The sequence below is a fragment of the Cimex lectularius genome, unplaced genomic scaffold (assembly GCF_000648675.2).
Source record: "Cimex lectularius strain Harlan isolate CLEC.00 unplaced genomic scaffold, Clec_2.1 scaffold35, whole genome shotgun sequence".
In the NCBI taxonomy this organism is placed as follows: Eukaryota; Metazoa; Arthropoda; class Insecta; order Hemiptera; family Cimicidae; genus Cimex; species Cimex lectularius.
In genome coordinates this window covers 1,702,984-1,730,646 of record NW_019392746.1, presented here as the reverse complement: position 1 = coordinate 1,730,646, position 27,663 = coordinate 1,702,984, and the positions used below count along the sequence as shown (strand labels likewise).

Below are 27,663 nucleotides of genomic sequence, written 5' to 3'. Positions count from 1 at the left end.
TTTTTTTATTCGATACTTGTACTGTTTGGTAGTTTTCGTTAAAGCTTAAACAATAATACGAGCCGAAGCCTTACAACTTGCTCACTGCGACCAGTATTGGTCTATTGTGCAATCTGTATTATTTACTCCTTATTAAGCTTAAAGCTGTTTACCAGATCCAAATTTCCAAAATTACAAAAAATCCAAGATTTTCGCACCAATGGAAGTTTTTTCCCTTCCTCTCCCTGGCAATATCTGCACAGGCTGATTTCTGATGCTCCGAGTCTATAAATAATTCCCCCAAGTCTGCAGTTCCAGGCAGCAATCCAACCATTCTCGTCCTAGCACTAGATTTAGCAGTCCTGTTGTTAACTGCGATGGTATTTTAATGAATTTTTCGCAAGCTTCTATTTTGAAATACATTCCCATTAAACCGACGACTTAGTTTTAATCCAATGCTTGATGAATTTACGTTTTTGGCAGTTTGGTATGCCGCCAAAAGGTTCAGGGCTAATATGTGTCTTCATCGAACTTTACTTGGCCAATTTACCGTTCTCTTCGTCGCTCTGGCACTCAGACGAGGAAAAGGTTATTGTTATTCCTAATATACGACAGTGCCTACTTTTGGTTAGTTATTGGATTGAAACGAAACAAACAACTGACCTAATAAGCCTACACAATAAGAGCAGTGGGCCGGATTGATCTAACTGAAAAGTGGTAACAAAGTGTAGTAAGAAGTCAAAGGAGAGGAGGAAAGATAAATGGTATCGTTGTAAAGACTGGGAAGAAAAATGTCTACCTCGAAATGTTTGAACATCAAAGTACTTTTGAGGAATTCCGTTTTAGATGTTGCACTCTGCGCTGCTTATGCGAATTATTTCATGTTGTTGAAATGGATGGTTTTGAACATTGAATTTAGGATCATATGGCTTTTCTCCAACCACTCAAAAGGTTTGTCTGTCAGTCGGAATCGCTGTCCTCATGGAAGACACACTTTTATACATTTGCACACTTGATTCCATTATCCGGTTATGGTTTATGTAATGAATTTGCTAATCGTAGGTGTGGTGACTGTGTAGTGCTAAAGTTTTTATCGGGCGTCACCGCTATTTCGATATTGCTTCCGCCATTCAAACAACATCAAAGAACATGGACCCCTCTACTAAGCAGGAGCTCAACGGGCTTAAAGCAGACTTATCAACGTTAGTGTGTACTGATAATCACTAATGGAGCAAGCTATCAACAGATGCCACACACAACAGAGTACTCTCAACAGTTCACACAACATCGTTCTTTCTCTGGGCCACCACACGAGCATTATTTCGAGGTATCATCTCGGTCGCATTAAAACACAACATGATTGATTTGGTGGTATAAAGTTGCATAGCTGTTGGAGCAAGGCTTTAGAATTTTTGATACTTCAACAAAAGTGTCAATTGAGTAAAAGTGCCCGGAAAACTGAATGGTGAAATCGTAATTTTAGTAAAATATTAATACTTTTTTCGCATCATTACTGACTGACTAAAACATCAAGAATATGCACGACAGGACGATTGTAAACGACTAAATAACAAAGAATTTTTTTTCCGAATTTAAAGTTAAACACGTATAAATAACTTTACGAAAATTAAGAAAAATAATTTATCCTCTCAGAGACAATACCATTCGCCAGCGGGAAAATTGTGATGGACGAGCAGGATCGATTGAGCAACGTAACATCATGCAATCATTAAGAACACTCTCTCCAAATGGGATTCACTTGTACTCCTGAAATGCCACCCTACGGAAACAAATCGCTCGCCGATCCATCGTTTCTTTTTCACGTGGAAACAAAGCATATAGTGCACCACCAGTCGAATATTGAACAAAGATGGGTTTTTCCTTCGGCTTGCTTCTTTTCGCTTGTCCATAATTGACCAACAGAACAAGAAAAAAAATGAACGGAAAACTAGGCACCATTTCGATGAAATAAAACCCGCTTTACTAGCAAAAATTAAAGCAAAGTTCTTTTCCTGAAATGATTCAAAAGTTAGGACATCACTGCAACAAATGTGTGCTTCTTTATGAAACAAAGTGACCTAAATTGGTCTATTCAAAAAATTAACCCACTAAATAAATATGTGATATAGCGTGTCTCTTCTTCTTTTTGTTGGGCCCAACCCCGAATTCGGAAAACCGAAAACAAGGTCCCAGAGGTTTTTTACGATCGGACCTGACTACAATTATTTCATTTATCGATCAGGCACCTTTTATATTTCATTTAAACCAAAGTAAATACGACACCAAATGTTTGTTAAATTTGAATCTTTAATTACAATTTATTTTTACATAAAATGACAATATATTTTATTAATTATTATTTTTAATTTAAAGAATCCTTTTATCCTATAACAAACCTATCTCAAATCTACAAACCTTAATTTTAAAATGGAATTTGATTCTCGTTTTATAGTTCCATAAAGAAAGGTAAAGAAATTATTATTATTATTAAAATTTTGACCACCAAGTTAGAAAATACAATTAAAATATTAACACAACTTTTAAAATGAAATATTATTTCTTTTATTTTTCTTTATAAAAATATATACCCTTTTAAAACTAAATTACAATTATTATTTTTTTAATTTGACGTCAAAGTAATAAAAATTAACTCACTTGAATAGTGTGCACACCAAATTTTTCTTTTTACCAAAAAATAGCTTTTACCCACACAAGCCAGAAAGGGATATGTTCTGGGACTTGAATAAAATAGCCCTTTCTTGGCCGCTACTCCTTTCACTGTTTGAGTGTGTGGAGGGGCATGGCGGTTCATTTAAATCTGAACGTGGCAAATAAATACACTCTCGTGCCAACATAAATTGGCATTTACTGGATATTCACGGCTTTCATCTGTTAGTCAGGGTTAAAAAAAGGGTGAGCACCGACACAAAAATCCAATGCTTAATATGGCGCCGATCATGATGGGCAAGTGACAGCAAAACAGAGGGAGTCAGATAAAACTGATCGGAACCGATCAATCTAAAAGTATAATTATTTTCTAACATTTAAAAAATATGAAACATGATTCTGGCGCTAATTTATTGAAACTTTTTGTCTTTAATGTAGTTTTCAAATGCTTCTGGAGTGGAATAAATTATTTAAATTGACGAGGTTTTTTAATTTACAAATATAGTTTTTTTATTACAATTTATTTTCATCTTATTACATTAAATGAAATGCAATAAAATATATATTAAATAGAAAATTTTTATTTTAAGACGTTATGATATGCGTCTTTCCTTAAATAATTTTATTACTATTATGTCCTAACTTGTGTCAATAAAATTATGGGTTGTCTTCGTTCATTAAAACCCCACACTCAGCAAGTCACGTGAAGGATGGGATAGGATGGTGAAGCTGCCAGGATGAGAGGGTTTGGCATTCTCTATGCCTGTAGCCTTGTTGATTATCGTACTTTTTCTAGTTCCTTACTTCTTTTTAATTATCTCTTTTCTTCTTTCAAGGAGGATAAGGTTATTGGCTGTTACTGTTACTACTCTTTTAATACAATAATGTGCTCTTTTGAATATAAAAAGCATTCATTATTTGGATAAATATTTTTGTTGAAAAAACCTATAAAATGCAGAAAAAAGCTCTAAATTAAAAAAACAAAACATACAGTAATCTTTCTTTTATGATCATAATGGAGGTAACAGAGGTAGAAATACAAATGCCCTGCAGTAGCTAGGAAAAATGAATATTACCAAGGAAAGCCATTAGTGATCAATGTAGACATCGATACCATAACATAAGAAGAAGTAGAATCTAGGAAAATCATGAGCACAGCTTGTCGGATACAATAAACTAAAGATATAGAGCAAACGGGCGAAATCCCTATAAGTACACAAGAAAACAAAGATAATTTTTTATTTTAGAAACATATTAACGGTATAAAAGTGTCCTCAAATTTGGTGTGTCGTCTATTATAAGATTCCAAATAAAATAAACAAAGAAGAGAAGAAATGAAGCTGAAAGAGAAATTAGTGAAATCATAGAGTTGTTGAACAACGGACCTAGTCGTGACATGGTCATGCAAAAAGGGTGCCAAATCAGTATTGGCTAAAACAAATGGGGTATTATCACCGATAAGAAAGAAGAAAAAGTACCACTAATACAAATTGAGGTATGGTTTGAAGGTTGATGATTAAGAAGAACCTCCGCCGTGATAAAAGAAAAGAAAAGATTAAGAGTAAATTAAAAATTAAAAGAAAAGATTAAAGATTCATAGAAAGCAACCGAATAAAAAAAATTACATTACAAGAGTTTAAATATGAATTATGTGAGGTCTGTAGACATATATACTATGTACAAAATATACTATCGAATTAACTATTGCTCGGCAATAGCTAGGAATAGGATAAGGAACCTAGGACAGTCATGCTTTATCAATGAAGACCTTGATGCCATATCCCCGTAAAGAATTTTGCACTTTATTAAAAAAATAAAATTTTCTAGGCAAACCATCAGCAGAGGTTGGTCACAATAGACAAAAGTTTAAGCTTAAAAAAAAGTGTGTAGTGAGATATATNTATATATATATATCTCACTACACACTTTTTTTTTAGCGTTTCTTAATGAGAGTGTACTTCATGTAACATGTCCTTTAACACAAATAATAATCATCCTACTTCTACCGAAGCAAAAGGGCAAGTTTTAGTAGGTCTTAAAAAATTTAAATTTGTTAAAATTGGTTTAGTCGTGCATTTTTGTGCAATTATAATAATAAATGATAAATAATAAAATCTGAGTATAGTATATATTCTATTATTTTAATGATATAGTAGTATTCTATTCTATTAATAGACAAAATGGGGGTCAAAAACAACCCAATAAAATTTAAGATTAATAAAGAATTTGACTTAAGCATATTAAAAATATGAAAATATACATGTAAGTTTCCATGTTTTCTTTACAGAACCCCTAAAAAAAGCGGTTTTCTATGTATTTAAGGTCTGATGTTTTCTCTATTCAGCCAAAAGGTACATACGGCGATAGGCTCATGGGTGAGTGTTGATGATGAGCCCTCGGATGATGATGATGATACTGATGATGATGAGCCCCGTGGCGGCCAGAGAGGGGGTGAAAATGGCGGCCCGGATAGGGACCCACCCGCGTCGGAGGCAGTCAGTAGCTGTGCGGCCGGTGCCCTGATCGCACCAAACGAGCCTCGTCTTATTTGTCCCAGTTTTCTTATCCGCGTGTGCCCTTTACAAAAAGTGTATGCCCTCTGTAACATGCTGTTCCACCTTCTACTAGGACTGACCACCGTTGCCATTGGTAAGCCCTTGGGACACGCCCTTACTAATTACGTATTCACGACATCAGCCCTTCTTTATCGTTTATCCCCACTGATGGTTTTCAACCCTTGCCTCCAATGGTTTTCACGTTACTAGCTGCCACTTTGACACATTCCACACGATCCTATGAGAGTTTAGTATATGTCAACTTATAATATGTTCGATTTAATAAAAAAACAATACTTTTGATTATCTAATCCTGAGATAATTACACAATAAATATACCTGGATTTTTCGATTTACAAATCGATTTTCTATTTTTTAATGTATCATTTCAACTTATTGGTAATTTAGTTAAGTTTCATTTTAATATTATATTGCTTCGATTTCATACCAAAATATGGCTATATTTTAGTTTTAGTTTCTATTTCTCTCTCTCTCTCTCACTCACTCTCTCTCTCTCTCTCTCACTCTCTCTCTCTCTCTCTCTCTCTCTGTGTGTGTGTGTGTGTGTGTGTGTGTGTGTGTGTGTGTGTGTGTGTATGTGTGTCTGTGTCTAATCTATGACTGTGTAAACATAACTTATTTGTTTTAATAAGCTATTAAATTTTCAACTACGTGAACATTTTTTTTTCAATGAGAATAATTAAAATTGAAATATAAATATACATTAAACAAATTATTATATTATTAAAAATTTAATAATTATTTTGAAAAAATTATCAAGTACGGAAGTTTTAATTTATAATACACCAATACACGTAAATATTGCTTAAAAATGCTGAATTTTAGTTTAATCAAAAATATCTCAAAACATCTTTATTTTTATCCTTGTTAAAATTAAGATCTTAAAAATCTTTATTAAATTTTCAACTTTGTGAGAATTTTTGCAACAAGAGTAATTAAAATTCGAATATAAATATATATTAAAACACATTATTTTACTTTTTTATTAAAAAAAAATCTATCATGCATAGATGCTTTAATTTATAATACACCAATACACTTAAATATTTCTTAGAAAAATACTAAAAAATAGTTTAATGCAAAATACCTGAAAAAATAATCATTTGATAAATTATGTATTTATTATTTGTAGTTGGGTCATTTTAGATGATTTTCGTCTTTCTACAGTAAGTGTTTTTGGCGTATTAGATGTTTTTCGACGTACTGACGTCATTAGTTGTCTGTCAGGGTTATAAACAGGTCGAGGTACGAATGCATAACCCATCTTTGAAGACACTTAAATTTTTGGACTGCTTATCCTTGCTGTGTCGGTCCGCCCCGTACATTTCACCTTCTATCTTGTTTCAAGGGTATAAGCAGGGAGAGGAGGGCACACAACTCCACTGTGCAAATTTGGCGAAAAGCCGAAACGAGTCTTATGGACCAAAACAGCCAGGATTGGCAGACCAAAATAATCTGAAACGATTAAACAAGTTTCTCCACCACATAGGCTTAAGTAGGAGATCTCATATTGTTTATTAATTAAAATATGTCCATGTATAGGTCGTTTAGAAAATTCTTCTAAAATGCTGAATAGTGCACTAGCTTGGAAAAAGTCGTAGTGTAGAAAGAGATAAAATTTCTTTTCAAATTGGTAAAAGTTTAGAAGGGGGCCAAATGAAAACGCCTGTTAAATAATATAGAAAAAATTAATTAGAGATCATAACAATGGCAGTAATTGATGACGTTCACAATTTTATCTATTTTTGTCTCGTCCTGTCTGTCGCTCTTTCTTCGGCGGCCGTAAGGATCCTTAAGATACGCATGTCATATCGTTTCGTCTGAAACAAACTACCCTCATTCACCTTGCTAATCTACCCAACCGGCTTGCAAAGTATTGCATGTCTGTGAGGAATGTAGAATTGCTAATAAAAGTCTTTTACGTCTTGTTTGAGAAGAAAGATTTTTGAACTTCGTATATGTCTGAAACGAACCGTCCATAGTGACTTGTTCAATAATTTGTGATAAAGCATTAGTTCATATTACAATGTTATATAGGTAGAAACTAGTATATATTTACATGTTTTGCATAGTTAAACCCCTTTCAAATGTAATCGTTTTAAATTCATAGCAATTTTCCTTTTTCAAAATAGTAGGATACAGATTAAAAAACCAACCTTCTAACGATCAAATAAAACATATTAAAGAAAAAAGTGAAAATCTAACGGTCAAATTTGGAGAATGGGCATTAATGTGAAACATCTAAAATTTTCTCAATTTCCCTCATTAACACAGAATAAAAGAATGATATATTTTTAAATTTAAGTATTTTCAGAAAATTTGTAATCGTTAAACAATAGGAAATTAAATAAACTAGTTTATCCTATAAATTTGAAGATATTGTATATATTTAAAACAATTTAAAAATAATATTTTTAAAATATGTCTCTGAGTATAATCTAAACGAGATTTTTTATATTTGATAAATCCAAAACGATAGTCTAAGATTGTAGAACCGAGACGAAACTCTCAATAAAATAGGTTCCGTTAGTGTAAAGATGAAAACATTAATTTCAAATGTGTTGAACGACATGGCCAAGAATTTGAAATAAAAGGAAAATTTTGACATTTTTCTCATTGTCCTTCATCCACGTGACATAAAAATGGCATATTTTACATTTGAGCGTTTTAAAGAAAATTTGTTAAATGGTAAGACACTCCATAAATGCGTGTTATCCGTATATTTGGAGATATATAAATGCTAAAAATAGAAATCCTTTTTGTTTTTAAAGAAAATAATTCTAATTTATTTAGTCTCTGTGAATAATCTAAACGGAAAATCTTTTTAGATGATCCTTTTTAACGAGACATTTCTTTTTTTATTTGGAAAATTGAACGATATCCTATCAAAAACTATGCGTAATATAAACGAAACTTTTCGAAAAAAGAACAGAAATTTCACCAGTAGGTAAAAATTTTAGAAATAACTATTTAAAATTCTATGTTTACAAGTTATTCAGATACAATCAAACATCCTACATTCAAATTGAAAGTATTAAAATAAAAAAATTACACAAATACACGAGGAGGATTTTGGGAGAAAATGAAAATTTAATACTTATTCGCATTTTTATTTATCTCCATAGAATAAAAAAGGGATATATTTAGTGTTTTAAGAAGATTTCGAATTGCTAAATGGTAAGACAACGGTGAAATTAATTATTTGAATATATTATAAATATTTTACTTATTTATCTCTCATATATTTTAAGTATAATATTTTTAAATCTTTTTACCTTTGGGAATAATCTAGTTGGAAAATGTTTTTCAATGATTTTTTCGTTCAAAGTATTTCCCTTTATTCTTGGAAAAATTAACGATAACCTATCAAAAACCATACGTTTAAGATTGTAAACCCTAGACGAAACATTCAGTAGAAAATAAAATTTAGTAAGTAAAAATCATACAAATAACTCTTTTTAGTTCTTTCTTTGCAAATTAATCTAATACAAGTGAAAAAAAATATTTCTCCGTTTAAATAGAAAGCAGAAAAGTAGAAAAGAGAAAACAAATGGGCAAATTTGTAGACTGGCATGAGCAAGAGCGTGAGAGAACAGGAAAATTTAAATTATTTAAAAAATTTAAAATATTTTCTCATTTTCCTATTCTTAACAAAGAATAAAAAGTGACATATTTTACATTTATGTGTGTTAAAGAAAATTTGTAATTGTTAAAAACTATGGGCAAGAAATGAGAGTAAATAAAAATTTTGAACATGTTACCATTTTCTTTATCCACATAGAAAAAACTCAAAGTTGTTAAATTTAGGTGTTTTAAAGGAGAATTACTATTATATATATGTGGCAAAGATAGTAAAATAGGGAAGTATAAACATAAAAATAGTCAAAATAGTAGAATTGACAGGGGCTTGAGGGTGAAAGAAAGAAAAAGAAGATAGGAACATTTTCCCATTTTCCGGTTTCCAAGGGATAAATAATATTTGCCATATACTAATTGTGCTGGATTTCCGCTAGTGTTGTCATTACTGATCATGTTTTGTTTATTGTAAATCGTTGACAGCCTGTAATCAATAGGCTCGGGTATTTAAGTGAACTATTAACTCGTTTTGATGAAACATTCATTTTCTTTTGCATAAAATATTTTATTGTGATTCTAAGATCGAACTAACTAGTAAAATGATGCGTCTGATTTCAGTGTCAATTCACTCTATTCATTTCATTAATTAAAATTCACCATTTTGCATAGTTTGAGAATGAACCAGTGAACCGTACTTTTTCCTTTCTTTCCGCTTTCACGCCGGAGGTTAAATATTACCGAACGGATACTTAATTTATATAAGTCCGTCTAAAAAGTTTTTTTTTTTTTAAATAATAAAAACGTCAACTTCCTGTATGTCGTAATCGGTAATTACTGTGTAATTCCCTATAGGAAACAGAGTTCAGGATTTAGACACGATTGTTGATCAATAATCCGTCCTTTAAAAAACCGTGCCGGAGAAAGCGGTAGGTGCTACTTTCACAGCAAGAAACCGGCTGAGGTCGAAAGGGCGATCCTCTGTATAACGGAACGAATTCATTTCTTCTCCGTCCTTTTGTCATGTCGTCATGTCAGATAGTTTATGAAATCGCCTTGTTTCGGGGCCACAGCTAGAGATCCAAGACAATGGTTGAAACAAGGTGTGCACATCCTTTTTCAAAAGTAAACCGATCGAACTTGGCTGTAGGTTCGCCGTGAAAGTAAACTCGTTTGAATTAGATATACCAGGGCAGGTCAATAAACGCGAGGTCAATGAAAGTCGTATTCTGGTTTTTCATATACGTCTTACAATTTATATAGCCACAAAATGTTTATTTTACAAAGGGAGCCTACAAACGTGGGATCACCGATTTCAATGTAAATCTTGTCGTGTTACTAGGATGAAAAATATTAGACTCGTGTTAAAGAGCTCTTGCCAATAGGCTTTAAAAGCCAAGCAAAAATATTTTAACTAATTGAAATAATATTTTTAAAATTTTTTCTGCCTTTGTTGTTTATATTGTATATCAGTCAGATTTGTTTTCTTGTTATGAAAAGTTACAAAAACCTTTTATGCTTCTAGTAAAGTTGGATAAAAAATTGATTTTGAAAAAAAAAATTCATTTGTTTTAAACACCCTATAAAGCCCTTAAATAAGATTTTTTATGGAAACGAAAAAGAACATTTTTGAGCTCGATTAACTAGGGGCATGTTTTATTTTCTCCAATGTCTATTGTTCCTCTTCAAAATTATTAATTCTTTCCAATATCCACGATATTACAACCATGGAAAGCTACAATTCTATTCTTTGAGCCGGTACCACTACCTTTATTTTTTAAGTTGTTATATGTGAGAAAAATAAGGACCTAATTATCCAAAAATTCCTCAAACGTTTTATTTTAAAACTCCTGTTCTTATTTTTTTAAGGGAAGAAATGTTTCTGCCATTACGATTAGAGTATAGCTATCTTAAATCTTGTAAAGTTTCCTGTGAATCGGTGCAATCGTTTTAAACTATTTATTTTTGTGATTTTCGAAAAAAACTTGATCCATTTGAAAAACAATTTGATTCGTAAAGCAAATTTTTATGGGAAACAAAAAATAGACATTTTTGGGCTCGATTATCTGCGAGCATATTTTTCTCTCCTATGACCGTTGTTCTTTTTAAAAATGCATAACTCCATTGGATCTTATCAAATGTCAACTGTATTACACCCATTAGAATGCTGCATTTTTCTTTTTTGAGCATGTGTTGCCGGAGATCTAAAATGAAAGTTTGAAAAGTTTTTATTGATTTCATCCTAAGTTTTCTCACTTGTAATGACAAAAATTAAAGGATATTGATACATGCTTAAAGAAAAGAGGTGCACTTGTCCAACGGCTGTTGACATGGATTGAAAGAAGATATTTTCAGATTTCTACCGGTTGTAATATTGTTGTATTTGAATAGAATCCAGATTAGACATGAATTTCTAAGTGAAAGACCGGACATCGGAAAAAAAAATTCTACCGGGTGAATCCCGCCTAAAATTGTATTGCCATCAAAATTTGTATTTAATTAAGTTTAAGGGAGCATAAAACGAATCCAAATAGGTTTTTTAAAAAATAAAATAAAATAAAATTTATAAAAAATCTATAAATTTTTTTTATAAAATAAACAAACTTTACTAAAGCGTCTTTTGGTCGTTGTAATATTTTATATATCTCTTTTTTTATTACGACATTATTAAATTATCATACGTGAAAAAACAAAACATTAAATTCATTCGCAACCTTTTCTGTAAGATGATTAATCAATTGTAAACAAATACTATAAAAATTCCCAATAAGCTTGCTGTACGTACTCTAAATTCAACTTTTTTTTTCAATTAGACTTTACAACAGCAGAGGTCATCAGTTCTCGTAGTATCGGTATTTTCCACTGTTACGCAATTTTTCATACCTAATAACTACAATTCTTCTTTCCATTTTCAGCAAGTATCATTTCATCAGAAGTCGGAAATCCAAATAAAAAATAATATTACAAATAATCAAAAATGTATATACCTTTGTTGGAAATCTGCTTGAAAGTCTTTCAATTTTTTTTTTTTTTGGGGGGGGATTCGAGTTTTGTCTTTTGACTTTTTATCTTTGCCTTTATGCGCTGCAAACTATTAGATATTTTTTTCTTTATGTCCTACTTTAACTTTAAATTTTAGCTTTAAATCTAAATACAGCTTATGACAAGTTTTTTAATAAAGTCAAAATAAGTGCTTGACAATGTTGTGCATACTTACGAAGAATTTCAGAAAGGCAAGTTTCAGTTTCCAATTCTGTGTATTTTATTTTGTCTTTTGTAGACATTAAGGTGGGATTTAAGAGTTCAATGGAATATAATTTATTTAATGGGGTTGTTACCACCTTTGGATGAATAGCGGTTTTTCCCTTTTTTAACTCAACTATTCTTAAATCGGTTGCAATTTTAATAAGCATATCGTTTTTAAAATTAGTCTGTACATCCTTTTTTCAGCCTTAAATCTCAAAATTTTTCATAATTAAGTAATTTAAGTCATTTAGTTGTTCAAAGAGAGGTCGGAAAATTGTTATTTTTTATATCAATTTCTCAAAATAATATTTGGTCTATTATAACCATCATTTCTCGTTTGATCAATTTTAGTATCATATGGATTGGTAGGAAAAGTTAAAAAAAATAGTGATTTGTACATTTTTGCAAAGATCTAAACTATTTGTTTATAGAACAAAATTTAATTCTCCGCTCCTTTATTTTTTTTTTGTAAAAACATTGTTCCTTACGATTGTTTGACTGTTATTGCTCTAAAAAACCAAAGAAAGAATCCTTTCGATGTGATGAAGAGTTTTGAAAAAAGGGAGACGAAAAAATGCAACTATTCAGGAGAAGAAATTTTCTAATAGAGCTTCAATTTTTCACATTGCCGCCAAATTTTATGCCCTAAACACTGTACAGACCGATTCCTCTTGCAGTAGGATTTTGGTAGGATGTTTTGATATAACAAATATTACAAACCTAATATAACAAAAGTACTACTTTTTCACGTTGTTTAAATTAAGATTCAAGATCTAGTAAAATAAGATTTTCTATTTCAATTTTTGCTCGACCAGAGTATTTTTTCTACTTAGGAATGAAGCATGATTTTAATATCAAGTTCTTAATATATCCTCATGATAAATAAATAATCTAATTAAACAACAAATAAATGTGTTTTGATGTAAATGCATGAAGTAATGTTTTAGTATTGTTATGATATTTTTTGGTAGAAAAGAAAGAGACAGGTATGGAGGAACATAGGGCGAGGAGAGAGAGGGAGAAAGAGAGAGAGAGAGAGAGAGAGAGAGAGAGAGAGAGAGAGTATGTGGGTGAGTAAATAAAACTAAAAACATTGTTGTTGTTATGAAACATGAAAGTTGAATGGTGCGAACATTGAATTCTATTTACAAAGTACTAATTTTAATAACTTTATACTCTACCTGTCGTTAACCCATAATTAAAAATCGTAAATGTTCGACAATAGTTTTATTAATTCTATGTTTACGTTTGCTGAACAGATTTATTAGATAATTCATCTTTTAACGGTGACCACAATGCAAAAAACCATAAATCATGACCGACGCGTTTCATATATTGCATGAGTTTTGATTACACTTATGGGTGATATACAGATTTGTGTGAGAAAAAAAAAACTGTAACAAGCAAGAAAAAAAAATCACTCAGTGAAATGAGAATGGGCCGTCTCTGACCCACATCCCATCCGATTGCATAAAGCTAACGGTCCGCTGGTTCTCGTCGACTTCCGTTCTTGGTCTTTTCTCATCGTAGAAGTAAGATAACGAAAATACTGTATAGTTATTAGAATAAAAATTTATTTATTTATTTTTTATTCTAGCAATCTAAATTTTGTCACTCAGGTTAAAATCACAATGCACATTCTTGCACGTTTTGATTCCTAGTAATTTGTTTTTAAATTTTGTTTTTAGAGCGAAGAGCGTAATATTTTTGTTTTCTTGGAAATTAAACGAGAAAAACGCTATAGCGACAAAATAAAATCAGCAACAGCTTTAGTTAAAAGCTTTTCCAATGCAGATATACACCTGTCACACCCATTCACCCGGCTTCCTTTTGTAAAAAGTAAAACTTATAAATAAAAGTTGACATCGTGTTTAAAAACAATCGATTTTAATAAATGAACAAGTATGACACCCAAATTGACAAGCTTTAATGTTTAAAACATCCACATTTCAACCTTTACATAACCACACTGACAAAAAACAAAATGATAAATAGTATACCAAAATTAATTTTTAAGCTATATAATTGATTGTTTTGATATATATTAACAATATAATCAAAAAATCTAAAGGATGTTTTGCTAAAGTTGAAATCCCCTATTTTTGACTCTAGTTTGAAAACAATCCATTTTAAACTAATGAGCACTGTCATGTCAAATTTATTATACCATATATCAAACTAATTACCGAAAGGACCGACTATAGCCTGGGAAATCTGGTTGAAATGTGCATCGAAGATCAGCTGGGAAAATGTCAGAACCGATAGTCCCACTTAGTCATTAACTTATTGCACAATTCAAAAATCTCAACAATAAATCATTTACTCAATTAATTATACACATTTTTTTTTCGAAATGAAAAATTTGTGTCACAGGCGGGATTCGAACCACGACTTTCGGCTCAATACGCCGCTGCTCTACCACTTGAGCTACCGTGACTTCGATCGCCCATGCCACAAACTTCTCATTTCGACTACCCGATTTTATTCTAATTATAAGCACTTTTCATTAACGATTATACTAGATACTAATCTAGTATAGTCGTTAATAAAAAGTGTTTCTATATGAAGCCGCGATTTGCTTATAATTAGAATAAAATCGGGTAGTCGAAATGAGAAGTTTGTGGCACGGGCGATCGAAGTCACGGTAGCTCAAGTGGTAGAGCAGCGGCGTATTGAGCCGAAAGTCGTGGGTTCGAATCCAGCCTGTGACACAAATTTTTCATTTCGAAAAAAAATTGTGTATAATTAATTATTTATATATTTAATAGAAGCTGATAAAATTTAGTATTAATAATTCATTTAATTCATAAAAAGTTTAATCGCAGTATATATATTCCAATAGGTAAGCAACGTGTTACTACTTACAATTATTCAAAAACAGTAGTTTTGAAATAGAAATATGAATGATGGAGTGAGTGTGGAGTTCAATCCTTTTTAAAAACAAGGTTGTTTTGACATGTGAAGAACTGGATTATTAGTTGTTTGCCCCAATGACGGATTCCGAAGGTAAATTAAACCTGTCAAATTCATACCATATTCGTCTCTCTATACACGGTGTATAAACTTCTATAGTCCACCAATTTAATTTGGAAATGATTAACTTAAGGAAAAAATGGTCTTATGCAAACCCCAAGTTAATTTTGGCTAGGAATCGTCTGGCGGAAACATATTTAACACAACTTTCACATCTAGCTGGAAAATGACACTAACGTTTTTATTTTAAATGAGAATCCCATATTTTTACGGTAGAAATCGATTCTAGATTTTATTTTATACCACTTTTACTGAAAGGAAAATTTTGATAGGATCGATCATTTCAGAATTATGCCCGACGGAAGACGCGTGAGGGAGTATGCTTTTTGTAACAAGATGGCCCTCCCCGTTTATTTTGAAAACGATTAGCATTAGCAAGTTAATTTAGGACAGGGATCTTCTCAGAATAGGGTAAGGATCTTTTACGCTTAGCTTATATTAATTTTTGAAAAAAACAAAAAACTGCCCAGCATCAACAAAAGCAACAAGCATATCTCTCTTCTCGGCGCGTGCTTACATTTTTGTTGGAAAGCAGAACATAAAATGAACTCAGGTATACATTATTGTGCGATTGAACCCAAATAAGAATAGGATTTACTTCGAGAAAGTAAAATAAAAAATCACAATAAGATAGGTTATTGACGTTCGAAAATTAATTAGGGCTAACAGAACATCGAAACATTGATATTTTTAAATACATATTTACAATTAGATAAGAAAGCTAAAATAAAACGGAAGATAAAACGATAACTCGATTAAAATAAATGAAAACATATTTTATGCTTGCAAAAGGAAAAAAAAAGGCAAAACTTAAAAATAGTCGATCCTATTAAATTTTCCTTTCAGTAAAAGTGGCATAAAATAAGCTCTAGAATCGAATTACACACTAAAAATATGGGATTCTCATTGAAAATGAAAAAGTTAGTGTCATTTCCCAGCTGGATGAGAGAGTTATGTTAAATCTGTTACAGCCAGATGATTCCTAACAAAAAATTAAAGAAATTATGGTAAATTTTTATTTCGCAATGAAATCTTTATTTTTGTGATTTTCAAATATCGCAAGTATTATATAGTGACGTTAATCTGTCCAAGTAAATGTAACACGATTAGCGATAAAACAAAGGTCAATTTAATTCGTTAATTGAAGGCTCAAGATGGGTTACTTAAGCAGGGGTCTTTTTTTGGTTACAATTCAAGAAGAGAAGGCACTTTCTCCTGTCGGCGAGTAATTCCGGTACTGTTTTGCTTTGAGAGTGGAGAGTGCGGATAGGCAATTAGCTAGAAAGTCCTCATCCCCTTTTTCATCCCATTCGCTGCATCGCTTCCTTTTCAGACCAATCGTTTACACAAAATTCTTTGTGAGAGAGAAAGGTTTCTAATCCCGCGGCGACGGGATTTCAAAGGAACATGTTTTATTGATTTAACGAGACACTTTCAAAGAATTACACAACACAGCGGATATTATAAGCTATTAGTGTTTTTCAATATTTTATACAGATTGATTAGGTTACATTAGATTATATAGGAGCCGGCCTCTTTACGACCTGTGCACCGCGACCAGTATTGATCTATTGTGCATCTCAATTTTTTAATCTAGAGCTCCTCGTTAAGCTTGAGGCTTTCTATTACACTCCAAAGCTTTTTCAAGGCTCTCGTATGTATCCTTCAGGCCTGACTTTTCCTTTCCCAGGATTAGGAATCTCAGCCTACATAGGTCCTCGCACCAACACAGGACGTGTTTCGCAATATCTGCACAGTCTTGTTTCTGCCACTCCGAGTAAATATGCCTCCGGAGTCTGCAGTGTCCAGTTAGCAATCCAACTGTTATTCTAGTCCTAGCACGTTCTAGATTTAGTAGTTCGGCTGTTAGTTTCTGCGATGGTCCTTTGATAAATTTTTTCACATCCCTCTGCCCGGGGCTACGTTTTCTTTGAGCGGAGGTCTTATTATTAATCCATTGTCTAATGGATGCGCGTTTTTGGCTTGGTAAGGCACAAAAGGGTTCAGAGCCAATAGGTGTCCTCATTGAACTTTCCTTGGCCAATTTGTTGGCCTCTTCGTTGCCCCTCTGCCCTGTATGCCTTGGCACCCAGACAAGGGTAATTTTGTTATTTTTCCCAATGTCCGCCTGGCTGACCGAGTAGATGGCTATTCTTCTATTGATAATCCCCAGCCTTTTTATCTCACTGGCACAGTGTTCAATAGCCACAGTTTCCTCTTGAAAAATGGTGGCATATCGTCCAAGGATTATATGAATAAGGAAAGAAATGAAATAAAATAAGCCTGATCCATATTCGGTTTTGGAGCCGTCTGTAAACCGGATACGATTGGCATTAACTAGGATCTATTTTTCCCAGTCTGCTCAACAAGGTATTTTGATTAGAAATTTTTTCTCAAAACCGAATGTAGTAGTCATGGCATCAATAGGCATCTCCAAAGTTCTGACTAGCTTATTTTATATGGATATATGACCAATTTTCATTTTTACTTTTTCTGTCTAAAAAAAATATTTTTGAGATTATTACGTTGTGATATTTTCTAAGTTTGTCTGTCAGAAGAGTTTTCAGTATTAATTCTGCCCATTCATTTATGTAGTTTTTTTAAGTCGACCCCAGTACTTTTAAGTGCTGTAACTATTTCGTTAAAATAACTTATCATCACAATAATTCCTGAAGACAAAGAATTTAAATGTTTTCTTGTGCAAGTTGTCATTTAATTTAACAGGAATCATCCATCAATTCTAAAATTTTATTTATCTAATTTGACAAAATTTCTTTTTGTCAACCTCTTTCTCTGCCAAACATGTTTTGTTTTGTGTAATTTGTTTGAATATTTTTATTATTTAGAAACTAATTGCAAATCACCTTTAGATTTTAAAGTGTGCCCTTGACCTAATGATTCGAATTTTGCCAGTTTTCCTTTTAATTTGTTTATTTTGGACAATGTCGTTTTCCGATAGGTCTCCTTGATCATGTAAAAAAAGTCATCATGCTTCATTGCCAAATAATGTTTGGATGCTGATTAGCCTTTATTTCCACTCGAGACAGGCCGTCTTACTCGAGGTATTTTATCTTATAATCTCTTTTAAAATTAAACTCTGGAGTTCTCGCGTTGAAAATAACGACTGAAGAGATATTATGTCTTGATAAATAAAATGGTTTTTCTGACAAATAAATGTCTTTTAAAGCGTTTGATCGAGATTATTTGCATTTCTTGGTTAACATGAAATAATTAGCAAAACAATGTAGTAAAATTACAGCCAAACAAACAATATTTAACCATTATTTCTTATTGTCGTTCTACTTGAAGTGTTCACCTTGAAGTTACACTTTGATTACTGCCTAAGGATGTTGAGGTTACCTCCTCATAGATTGCCAAGAATCTCTGCCTTGGAAATAATAAAAGCCAAAACTTTCTGGTTTAGGAATTGGATTGATCTGGCTCAGAGATATGATTGTGAATTGACTGTGGAAGGCATGTCATTATGGAGTGACCAGTTGGCCACCTTATTGAGTAAAATGAAATCTTCACACCATGAGGAGCTTCAGAAAAAAGCGTTTTACATTATCGCCGGAACTTGATCATTGTGCTGGCATATGCAGCCTGATTGCGGACCGATCGTGTGGTCTATTGCTTAGAGAGCTCCGCTGGCTATTTAAATTGAGGTGCGAGTTGCTATTCTTAAATTCCATGGATGGAAAAAGTAGTTGAATTGTGCCCTCTGTGTAATTCCAGAGTGGTGGAAAATACATTTCATTTTGTCGCCGAATGTTCGATTCTGGCAGAGATTCGCGACCTGCACGTTGGCCTGGCGAGGCTGACCAGACCCGCACTCATAGCAATGTTAAATGATGGCCGTCTGTGTCGTCCTCTCATCAGATTTGCTTTCCATGCTTGGACTTACAGATTCGAGCTAGTCCAACACTTTAATTATTAGTGTTTTACAATATCTCTTTATTTTGTTAGCTTTTATTATTACTATTTCTTCGATTTTCTTCTCTAGTATTGCTTTATTTTTATTGTTTTTGATTTATTCATTTTTTTAATTTTGTTTAATTTAATCGCAGTATTTTATAGTATGTTCATAGATTAATTTAATTTAATTATTTCATGTATTATTATTATTGTTATTATTCTGTGTTTGCTCACATCAACTCCGGCTGACTGACTGTTGTCCGTGCCGTAACATATTTTGAGTTTGTTGTATTCCATGTAAATAAATACTATTATTCATTCATTCCATTATTTCTTATACCAAATAATTGTCTAATTTTATCAATCGTGTGGTCGTTGTAATCGTGTTCAAGGAGTAAAAGTGCTGTCAAAATTCGACCCGTTATATGGTAAATAGACTGGAGAGGTTGTTATTCGTGTTTTGAATTGGAATCGGGCCTCTCACGACCTTTGCCAGCCTAGAAAGTAGGATGCTTTCACTCGAGCAGACGGACTACTTGCATACTTCCTGATCGCATTTGATATAATTATACCACTTCAAAATGTCTCTGCAACGCCGCGACGGGTAATCGACCACTGTCTTCTGGCAACTCGTCATTCTTAAAGAATGGGCTGTTCTTAAGAAGTTTAATTATTTATAGCGACAGATAATTCCGCGTTACAAACCTGTAGTTTGGCCGGTTCAAATAAATTTGGTCAGCTAAAAGAATAGGACAACCCTAGGAAATACAATGCGGTAAATATCAACCGAAGTATATGTAGCTAATAACGAAGTCCTGAAGATTGGCAGAGTGACGCAATTTTGGAATTTGTTCATTTTTCATTCAACTTACTTGGTTCTCTTGGTTGTTATCAGAGATGTCAAAAAAAATATGAGGGTAGAACCCTGAAAAAGGTACAATAAAGTTCCAAAAGCTAGGCGAAGATTTAAAATTACACATATTTTCTTTGACCACATCCCTGATAAAAGATCCTGATAAAATCTCTATCTATCTATCTATCTCTATCTATCTATCTTTCTATCACTATCTCTCTCTATGTCTTTCTCTCTGAACAAAAGTTGCTGTAGTTTGGTCGTTTCTCATCATTTCAGTCTACTTATCCTCGCTGTTCTGGTCGGTGAAACGCATTTCGGTATTTTCCGACTCTTTTCTTCTTGGTTTTTTCTTTAGTGCTAGGGTTGTTGTTGGTATCCCGCGTTGTTGACATAGGCTGAAAGAAAGTAATTCAGCTTCGCAATTAATTTAGTTAAAATCCCGAGTTGTCATGAATGTTTACATGCGACGGCGAAATCGGAGAAAGAAAAATTGCCCCGGTTTGATAAGAGATTCCGTTAAATTGAAAATCCACAACTGAAGATGGCGAAAAGCCGAAACGCGCCTGACAGACCAAACGAATATAGGCGGACCAAAAAATCAATAACGACTAAATTACAGGTCCATCACCTTACAGACCACAAGGAAAGATTAAAGTTACTACTATTTGTACTATTTATCTATGGCTAACTTTAAGGATTGTCACAAAAACATATAATATTTTTAATTGCGCATATTAATTAAATTCCCACTTTTTTTTTCTATTTCTCTCCTTGATGTTTTACAATCGTCAAGAAAGTCTCTGTTTTTGTCACGTTCTTTCTAGATTCAGTATTGTAATTACTGCAAGTAGGAATATGTTTACTTTTATTGTAAGATTCACTAATTTCGTGGTCCGCTTGACAAATTAATATATTACAATTAAGGTTTTTAGTTGAGATAAAAAAGTCAATGGCACGAGTGGGAAAAAGGAGGGAAAATTCAAAAGGTAGGATTGAGATGGGAAGTTGGTGTCCGAGTGGATCGAGGTCACGATAGCTCAAGTGGTAGAGCAGCTGCGTATCTAGCCGAAGATCGTGGGTTCGAATCCCGCTTGTGCCATTGACTTTTTTATCTCAACTAAAAACCTTAATTTATTGTAAGGTTGATTTCCCGCCAACCTGAAGCATATTGTTCCATTTCTATCCCACACACTTCTCTTTCCTGTGAACTTATTTGATAAGTTCTTTTCTTATCGTTCTCATCTTTCTATCCTGTCTATTTGGTATCTCGCATTTGACAATCTTTAATCGCTGGTTAGGGTTATAAGCGGACTAAGGAACTATCATACATTTCAAATAGAAATAGATCCTGGAGCCACTTTTCCGGCGAAACTGTTTTCAAAAGAGTACATCACTCTTTCTCATGTGATAATTTTAGCCTTGTAACGTATTCACGAAACCGTTGTAACCTGGTAAATGTGGGCCATTTTGATGTAAATAAGACGATTTTGAAATTTTTATTCATTTTTTGTGGTGTTTAGTGAGATGATTATTTAGAGATCGTGAGATGCGGTCTGGTGTGATGTGGATTAGAAGAGCACACCAGACCGCAACTCACGATCTCTAAATAATAATTATAATTTATTAATTTTTTTATCGTTGACATTAACATTTAATTGTTTTTTTAAAGTATAAATAAAAAGGCAGGTTGCATATGTTGGGCAAAATATCTGGATGGTAATCGTTTGACAAAATAAAATTTTATTGTACTGCGACCACATGATATTTCTTCTTGATTTTCAATCTAACTAATCTTAGTTTATGCAGTGAAGAACTTCTATTTAGGTACTTTCTGATCGTCCTCGTCTACCTATCCTCTCTTTTTGGTTTGTCGCCTTTCACCGTCTTTAATAGTTGATCAGTGGAAGAGGCATCAACACAAATCCACTACTGATAACGACGAACTGTCGAAATGCGTCTGACCACAACAGCTAGAATAGAAGCGCAAGGATGATAGAAAACAAACCGAACTTTAGGTTCTTCACCCCTCAGATCTCAAAATGAACACTCAAACTATTTGATTTGGTTTTGTTTGAAGTCATACCTGTTACACAAATCGCATTTATCCTCTAATATTGCATATTATATTTCTTAGGAATTATGAATGATGGAGTGAGTCCTTTTTAAAAAGTTTAAAAAAAGTTACTCACATAAGAACCATCCCTATATTTCTTTGTTAAATTCATTAATAAATATAATTATTACACAACGAAAATTAAATGCTTCGACGCTTGTTTCTCAAGTGTGTAAGCAGAATTTTTAAATAAGGCGATTGGAAGATAATGACGATGTGATGCAATTCACCTCTGAATTGCACGTTGGATATATTCAAGCATCGTGGGAACACACTAAAAAAAACTAGATTTTGTTTTCTTTCCCGTGTACGCTTCGCACGATTCGTTGTGCAATGTTCTAGCCAGTCTTTGCCGATTTGTTAAATTGCCATCTCAGTTGTTGGCTGAACCGTATTTGAACCCATACGGAATCACAGTATGGCATAGGCTGACAGAAAGATTAAGATTCATCACCTGCAGAGTTCAACACGAAATATCACAAATAGTTAAATTCAATAGTTTTCGTGGTCCGCTTGACCAATTAATACCTTTCAATTAATTAAGGTTTTTAGTTGAGATAAAAAAGTCAGTGTCACGAGCGAGATTCGAACCCAGGATTCGGCTAGATACGCCGCTACTCTACCACTTGAGCTATCGTGACTTCTATCCACACGGACACCAACTTCCCAACTCTACCCCACCTTTTGAATTTTCCCTCCTTTTTGCCATTTTTCTAATGTCGTGTAATCTATTTGATTCTTCGGCGACAAATGAAATGGCCACGGAGAACTTTAGTGAAGACATACTTCATTAACATTAAATTCATTAGTTTTCGTGGTCCGCTTGACCAATTAATATCTTTAAATTAATTAAGGTTTTTAGTTGAGATAAAAATGTCAGTGTCGCGAGCGGGATTCGAACCAACGATCTTCGGCTAGATACGCCGCTGCTCTACCACTTGAACTATCGTGACCTCGATCCACTCGGACACTAACAACGGTGGGGTTGAGATGGGAAGTTAGTGTCCGAGTGGATCGAAGTCACGATAGCTCAACTGGTAGAGTAGCGGCGTATCTAGCCGAACGTCGTGGGTTCGAATCCCGCTCGTGACACTGACTTTTTTATCTCAACTAAAAACCTTAATTAATTCAAATAGTTAAATTTTATCCTCCTAGGACCTGTTTGATCTTTCTGCTTGATTCTCAATCTAACTAGTTTATTCCTGTTATGATTCTTTTATGAATGCTTCAGTTATAAGCATTTAACAGAAAGTAAATAAACCCAAGCAGCACTTATAGCAGCACACTGGTGCTTTGGTTAGAAAACCCAGTTCTTCTAGGTTTGAGTGTGCTATTATGTATTTACTTGCGTCCCCAAACCTCTCGACTTTAACACTCCACCAAACCATAGTTTGCGTAAATATCTCTACAATACGAACTGCTTCATCTCGAAAGGTCAATATGATAAAACCTATCAATATCACGAATTAAATAATCAAATTTTCATTAATTGCGAAAATTCTTTACCGATTTAGTGTCTAGGCTTTGTGGAAATTTTAGTAAAAATTGTACTTTTACAAACGTTGTTACAGGAAAATTCAAGCATTGTTCTCTTTTCTGTCATCGATATGGCCGACCCGGTCGAAGCAGGAAGGCGAACTATCGACCAGAATGTGTCGAAGATGAAATAAACGAGTAGGTGGTCCAGGCAAAGATAGATCTATGGAGTAGCCACACCTTGCATTCTGGATCCACTTCAGACTACGTTTAAGCCCATACTCCATCCTGATTGCTGTTCAACAGGCTTCCTGGCATACAAGTTGCCTTCCTTAAGGAGATGTCGTGTTTCTATTTAATTCTCGAATCTTCGGCAGGACAATTTTATTTAATGACGATCAAACAAAATACTTACTTACCGTTGAAAAGTATTACTTTAACCTAGATTTTCCTGTGGATGTTGTTTTGTCAAACAATTTTTTATCGTTTTCTTGAGACGAAGCCCATATATTGTATTCTAAGGGAATTGTAGATTTATTTATGAAAATGTACTTAGGTTTTTAACAGTAGGATAATAAAGCAAAGAAGGATACCAGGGTTAGAAAGGTAGATAGAATATAAAATTTCTCCTGGATTCCAAAGATTTTTTACGAAATTCACAAATTCTAGCTTTTCCTGCCACAAAATAATATTAAAAAAATCCCTCGACTTTAGGCAGGAAGGTCGGCCGATGGAATCCGGTTTAATAGCATATTCAAAAATCGTTGCGAAATAAATTCCTGTCTAATTGGTAGAATTATTTACAATGGTAAAACCATTGAAGTTTATCACGGACTCGCCCTCTACAAAAGACCGATTTTACGGGACAAATATTTATTATTGAAATGTATTCCAACAAAATGCGACATTAAAATTATCAAAGAGTTTTAGCCTGAAAAAGTACAATAGTGGGCATCAATGCAATTAACTTTCATTCAAAACAAAATCTCTCGAAAGCAAATATGTATAATTAACTTGAGTATTTTATTATTCATTATGTGTATTATTTTTCAGTATGATGTGGTTTAAAAACAGTTTAGTAACAATAAGAAAAGCAAAATACAATTTCAGGAAATATGTAAGCACATATACAAAAGAACGAATACTCGACCAGGACAAGCACTGAAGTTTGCCAGTACCATCGACTCGATTAAATTAATTTTTATGTACAGGTTTGATGTGTTTTAGTTACGAAATCTACAAGTCCATAATTGATTTTTAATAACCCGATTTTTTAAATCGACAAAAATCACTGTCCCCAGACGAACATCGTTAAAAGGCGTACCAGATATTCGGTTAGAAAGGCTCTTTGGAGTCATCAAGTCCGATTGTTAAATAAACCGGAGTGTTTTCGTTAAAGAAGAGGGCAAGTTGTCAGTTAGGGAGGCCCATTGTTGAATGTTGCTCCGAAAAGCTTCCGACCACTCTTTTGTTGAAGCTCTGACTACCCAGTTATGTAGTTTCCTCATACATTTTGATGAGTTTATTATGCCCCTTGGTCGAACAATGCATGCCCGAACGCTCGGACGGTCAGGATTAAGATCAGGTCGACGAGGAAAAATTTTTCTCCCGAACTTGGTTGATATCTTTTCCCTAAGGAAATCGCTAAGTAATATACTGATCCATCAATTTAAAAAAATCCCCTTTGCGTCTTTTAATAATTTTGTGACTCCTAATGAGGAGATATTTCTTACATTACTTATATGTAACGAAGTCTATGCGTTTTAATAGACCGTTAAATATCAATTCTTGTTGAAAATGCTAGATATTAGCAATTGCTTTCAAACAGCAGAATACCATCTTCTTCTACCTTCCACTTTAACTTTTTCTATAGTTTATTTGGAGATCGTGAGATGCGGTCTGGTGTGACGTAGGTTTAGAAAAACATTTTCTTTATCGTGCGAACGTTTCGATCTTTATTGTGATCATCTTCAGGGCTCAAAGTGTTTGTTTTCTGTATGTATATATACATATTATGCAGGGTGGGCGACCAAGACCCAAGGTGTTAAATGCCTGGGTAGACTCGTACCCCATCCCTAAAAGGTCCGGGACTTGGTCGGCTCATGTGTCCTGCATAAACCTCTTGGACTTGTTCAAACCCCAAGATTTTGGACCATTTTATCTCGGGGAGTGATTTGGTGATGTCCTCTCCTTCAAAGATTTCATATCTAGACCTAGCAGACCTATCACACTCTGCGAGGTAGTGCCTTGCCGTTTCTTCTTTTATTTCGCAGAAGCGGCAAAAGGGATCTGGTAGGATACCCATTACGAGGAGGTGTCTTCTTAGTGGGCAGTGGCTTGTCAGGATACCTATCAGCCTCCTAATTCCCCTCCTTGGGTTAGAGAATAGCCATTTCGATTCTTTTGGTTTGATTTCCTTCACAAACTCTTTCGATTGCCTATGTCCGGGGGACAGATTACATTCTTTAAGGAATTGTTTCATGCCCCAGCAATTAATAAATACTCTCTTTCGCTGTGCTTATAGAGTGAGGTAATACCGGTTGTGGCCCGACAAACGCAGTATTAGAACCTTCTTTGGCTAGGCCATCCGCCTTTTCATTGCCATGGTGTCCTTTATGTGCTGGTATCCAAATAAGAGTCACCTTATTCTCAAACCTGAAAGAGATCCTATTGATAAGATCTATAGTTTCCTCCACCAATCGTGACGTTGACAAATGTACTTGTAATGCCCTAAGACTAGCCTGACTGTCAGAAAATATTTTAATATCTTTTCCCTTAATTTTATTTTCCATAAGTTTCTACAACACACATTGATGGCCCAGATTTCCGCCTGAAAAACGGAGGTGTTATTGCCAAGAGGGGAGGAGATGCTGATTCCTAATTTTGGTATGTAGATTCCTGCACCACTCCCTCTTCCTTTGATAAGTCATCCATCTGTGTAGCAGTCATGTTACGATGGTCATCATCCAGACTATAATTATAATCACAAGGGGTGACTACCTGAAAGTGCTTTTTCCCCGAAGGGGTTTTAATCTTTTTATCACTAACGCTTAATAATTGACCGTTAACCTTACACAGTAGTTAATAGGTTTCTGTACGTGTAGATGCGTCATTCTTGTATTCGTGTTGAGAGTGCCAACGACACACAATGATGACACACCAACACAGAAACACACTTGGAGCCCTGAAGATGATCTCAATAAAGATCGAAACGTTGGCACGACAAAGAAAATGTTTTGCTAAACCTACGTCACATCAGACCGCATCTCACGATCTCCAAATAATCATTAACTAACGCTCACTAAACACCACACATTTTTCTACTGTCTGGAATGTATTGACTATGCAGAAAGCGATTGCATGAACTATAGCCTGGAATAAATGGTAATTTGAGGAACAACATCGAGCCTGCATGTTGGAAGAAGGAGTTTAAATCACATTTCATTTATTTTGAGGTCTGTCGTGAAATGTATAGAATTTTTTGCAGAACAGAACTTAAATTATAGCTACATGGAGATTCTGATTTTTTGGGCCGTTAAGAATCATTTCAAAGTGAATGTTTGGTAAACCTACTAGAGATGAATCAGTAGTTTGATCGTTTCCGATCGTTTTTGCCTGCCAATGATCGTTGTTTTGTCAGTTGTTTAACATCTCGTCATTTTCTTTTGTTGTGTGTGTTTGCCGGAAACTACGGAGAAATCTTTATTAACTTGACATAAGAAGAGGTTACCTAGACACAACCCTTTGTTTAAACGAATATCTTTGGTACATGTTACATGGATCCTACACCCTTCGGCATTCTGTAAGGTCTGATAATGTTGATAATTTCTTAGTGGTCAGTAGTGATGATGACTTTGCTCATTTAAAAAGTAAATGAAACTTGAATACACATTTTTTGAGAAAACCACACCTAGGATGCTATCGTTCGGACAGTATGTCTTTTTCTTTAAATGATTTGTTCTAAGTATAATTGGCGCATTTTTCTGGTTATGGGTACAACAAGAAAAGCCTTGACGTAAACCAATAGATTTATTACAGAACTTTCTTTCACTCAAACTAGAATGAAGAAGGCAAAATCGACAGTGATTCATCAAAAAAATGGAGAACCATATTTTAGTATTATTAAAAGTCACCACAAAAAATTTCTAAACACCCAAAAGAAACGGAATGGGAGAATGAGAGATGATCCTCTGTTCTGTACTTAGTATACCTGCGAGTCCCAATTCATC

At 33.7% G+C, this 27,663-nt stretch overlaps 1 protein-coding gene across 2 annotated transcripts in view; it reads left to right on the top strand.

Moving 5' to 3' along the window:
- Positions 1–5,137: 5,137 nt before the first annotated feature.
- LOC106669298 (protein Skeletor, isoforms B/C) overlaps positions 5,138–27,663 on the top strand; it is a 100,564-nt gene continuing 78,038 nt past the window's right edge. For both annotated transcript variants that reach the window (XM_014398670.2, XM_014398669.2), the window contains exon 1: positions 5,138–5,295. In XM_014398670.2, coding sequence (XP_014254156.1) covers positions 5,253–5,295 — 43 coding nt within the window. In that variant the 5' untranslated portion in view covers positions 5,138–5,252. The remainder of the gene's footprint in view (positions 5,296–27,663) is intronic.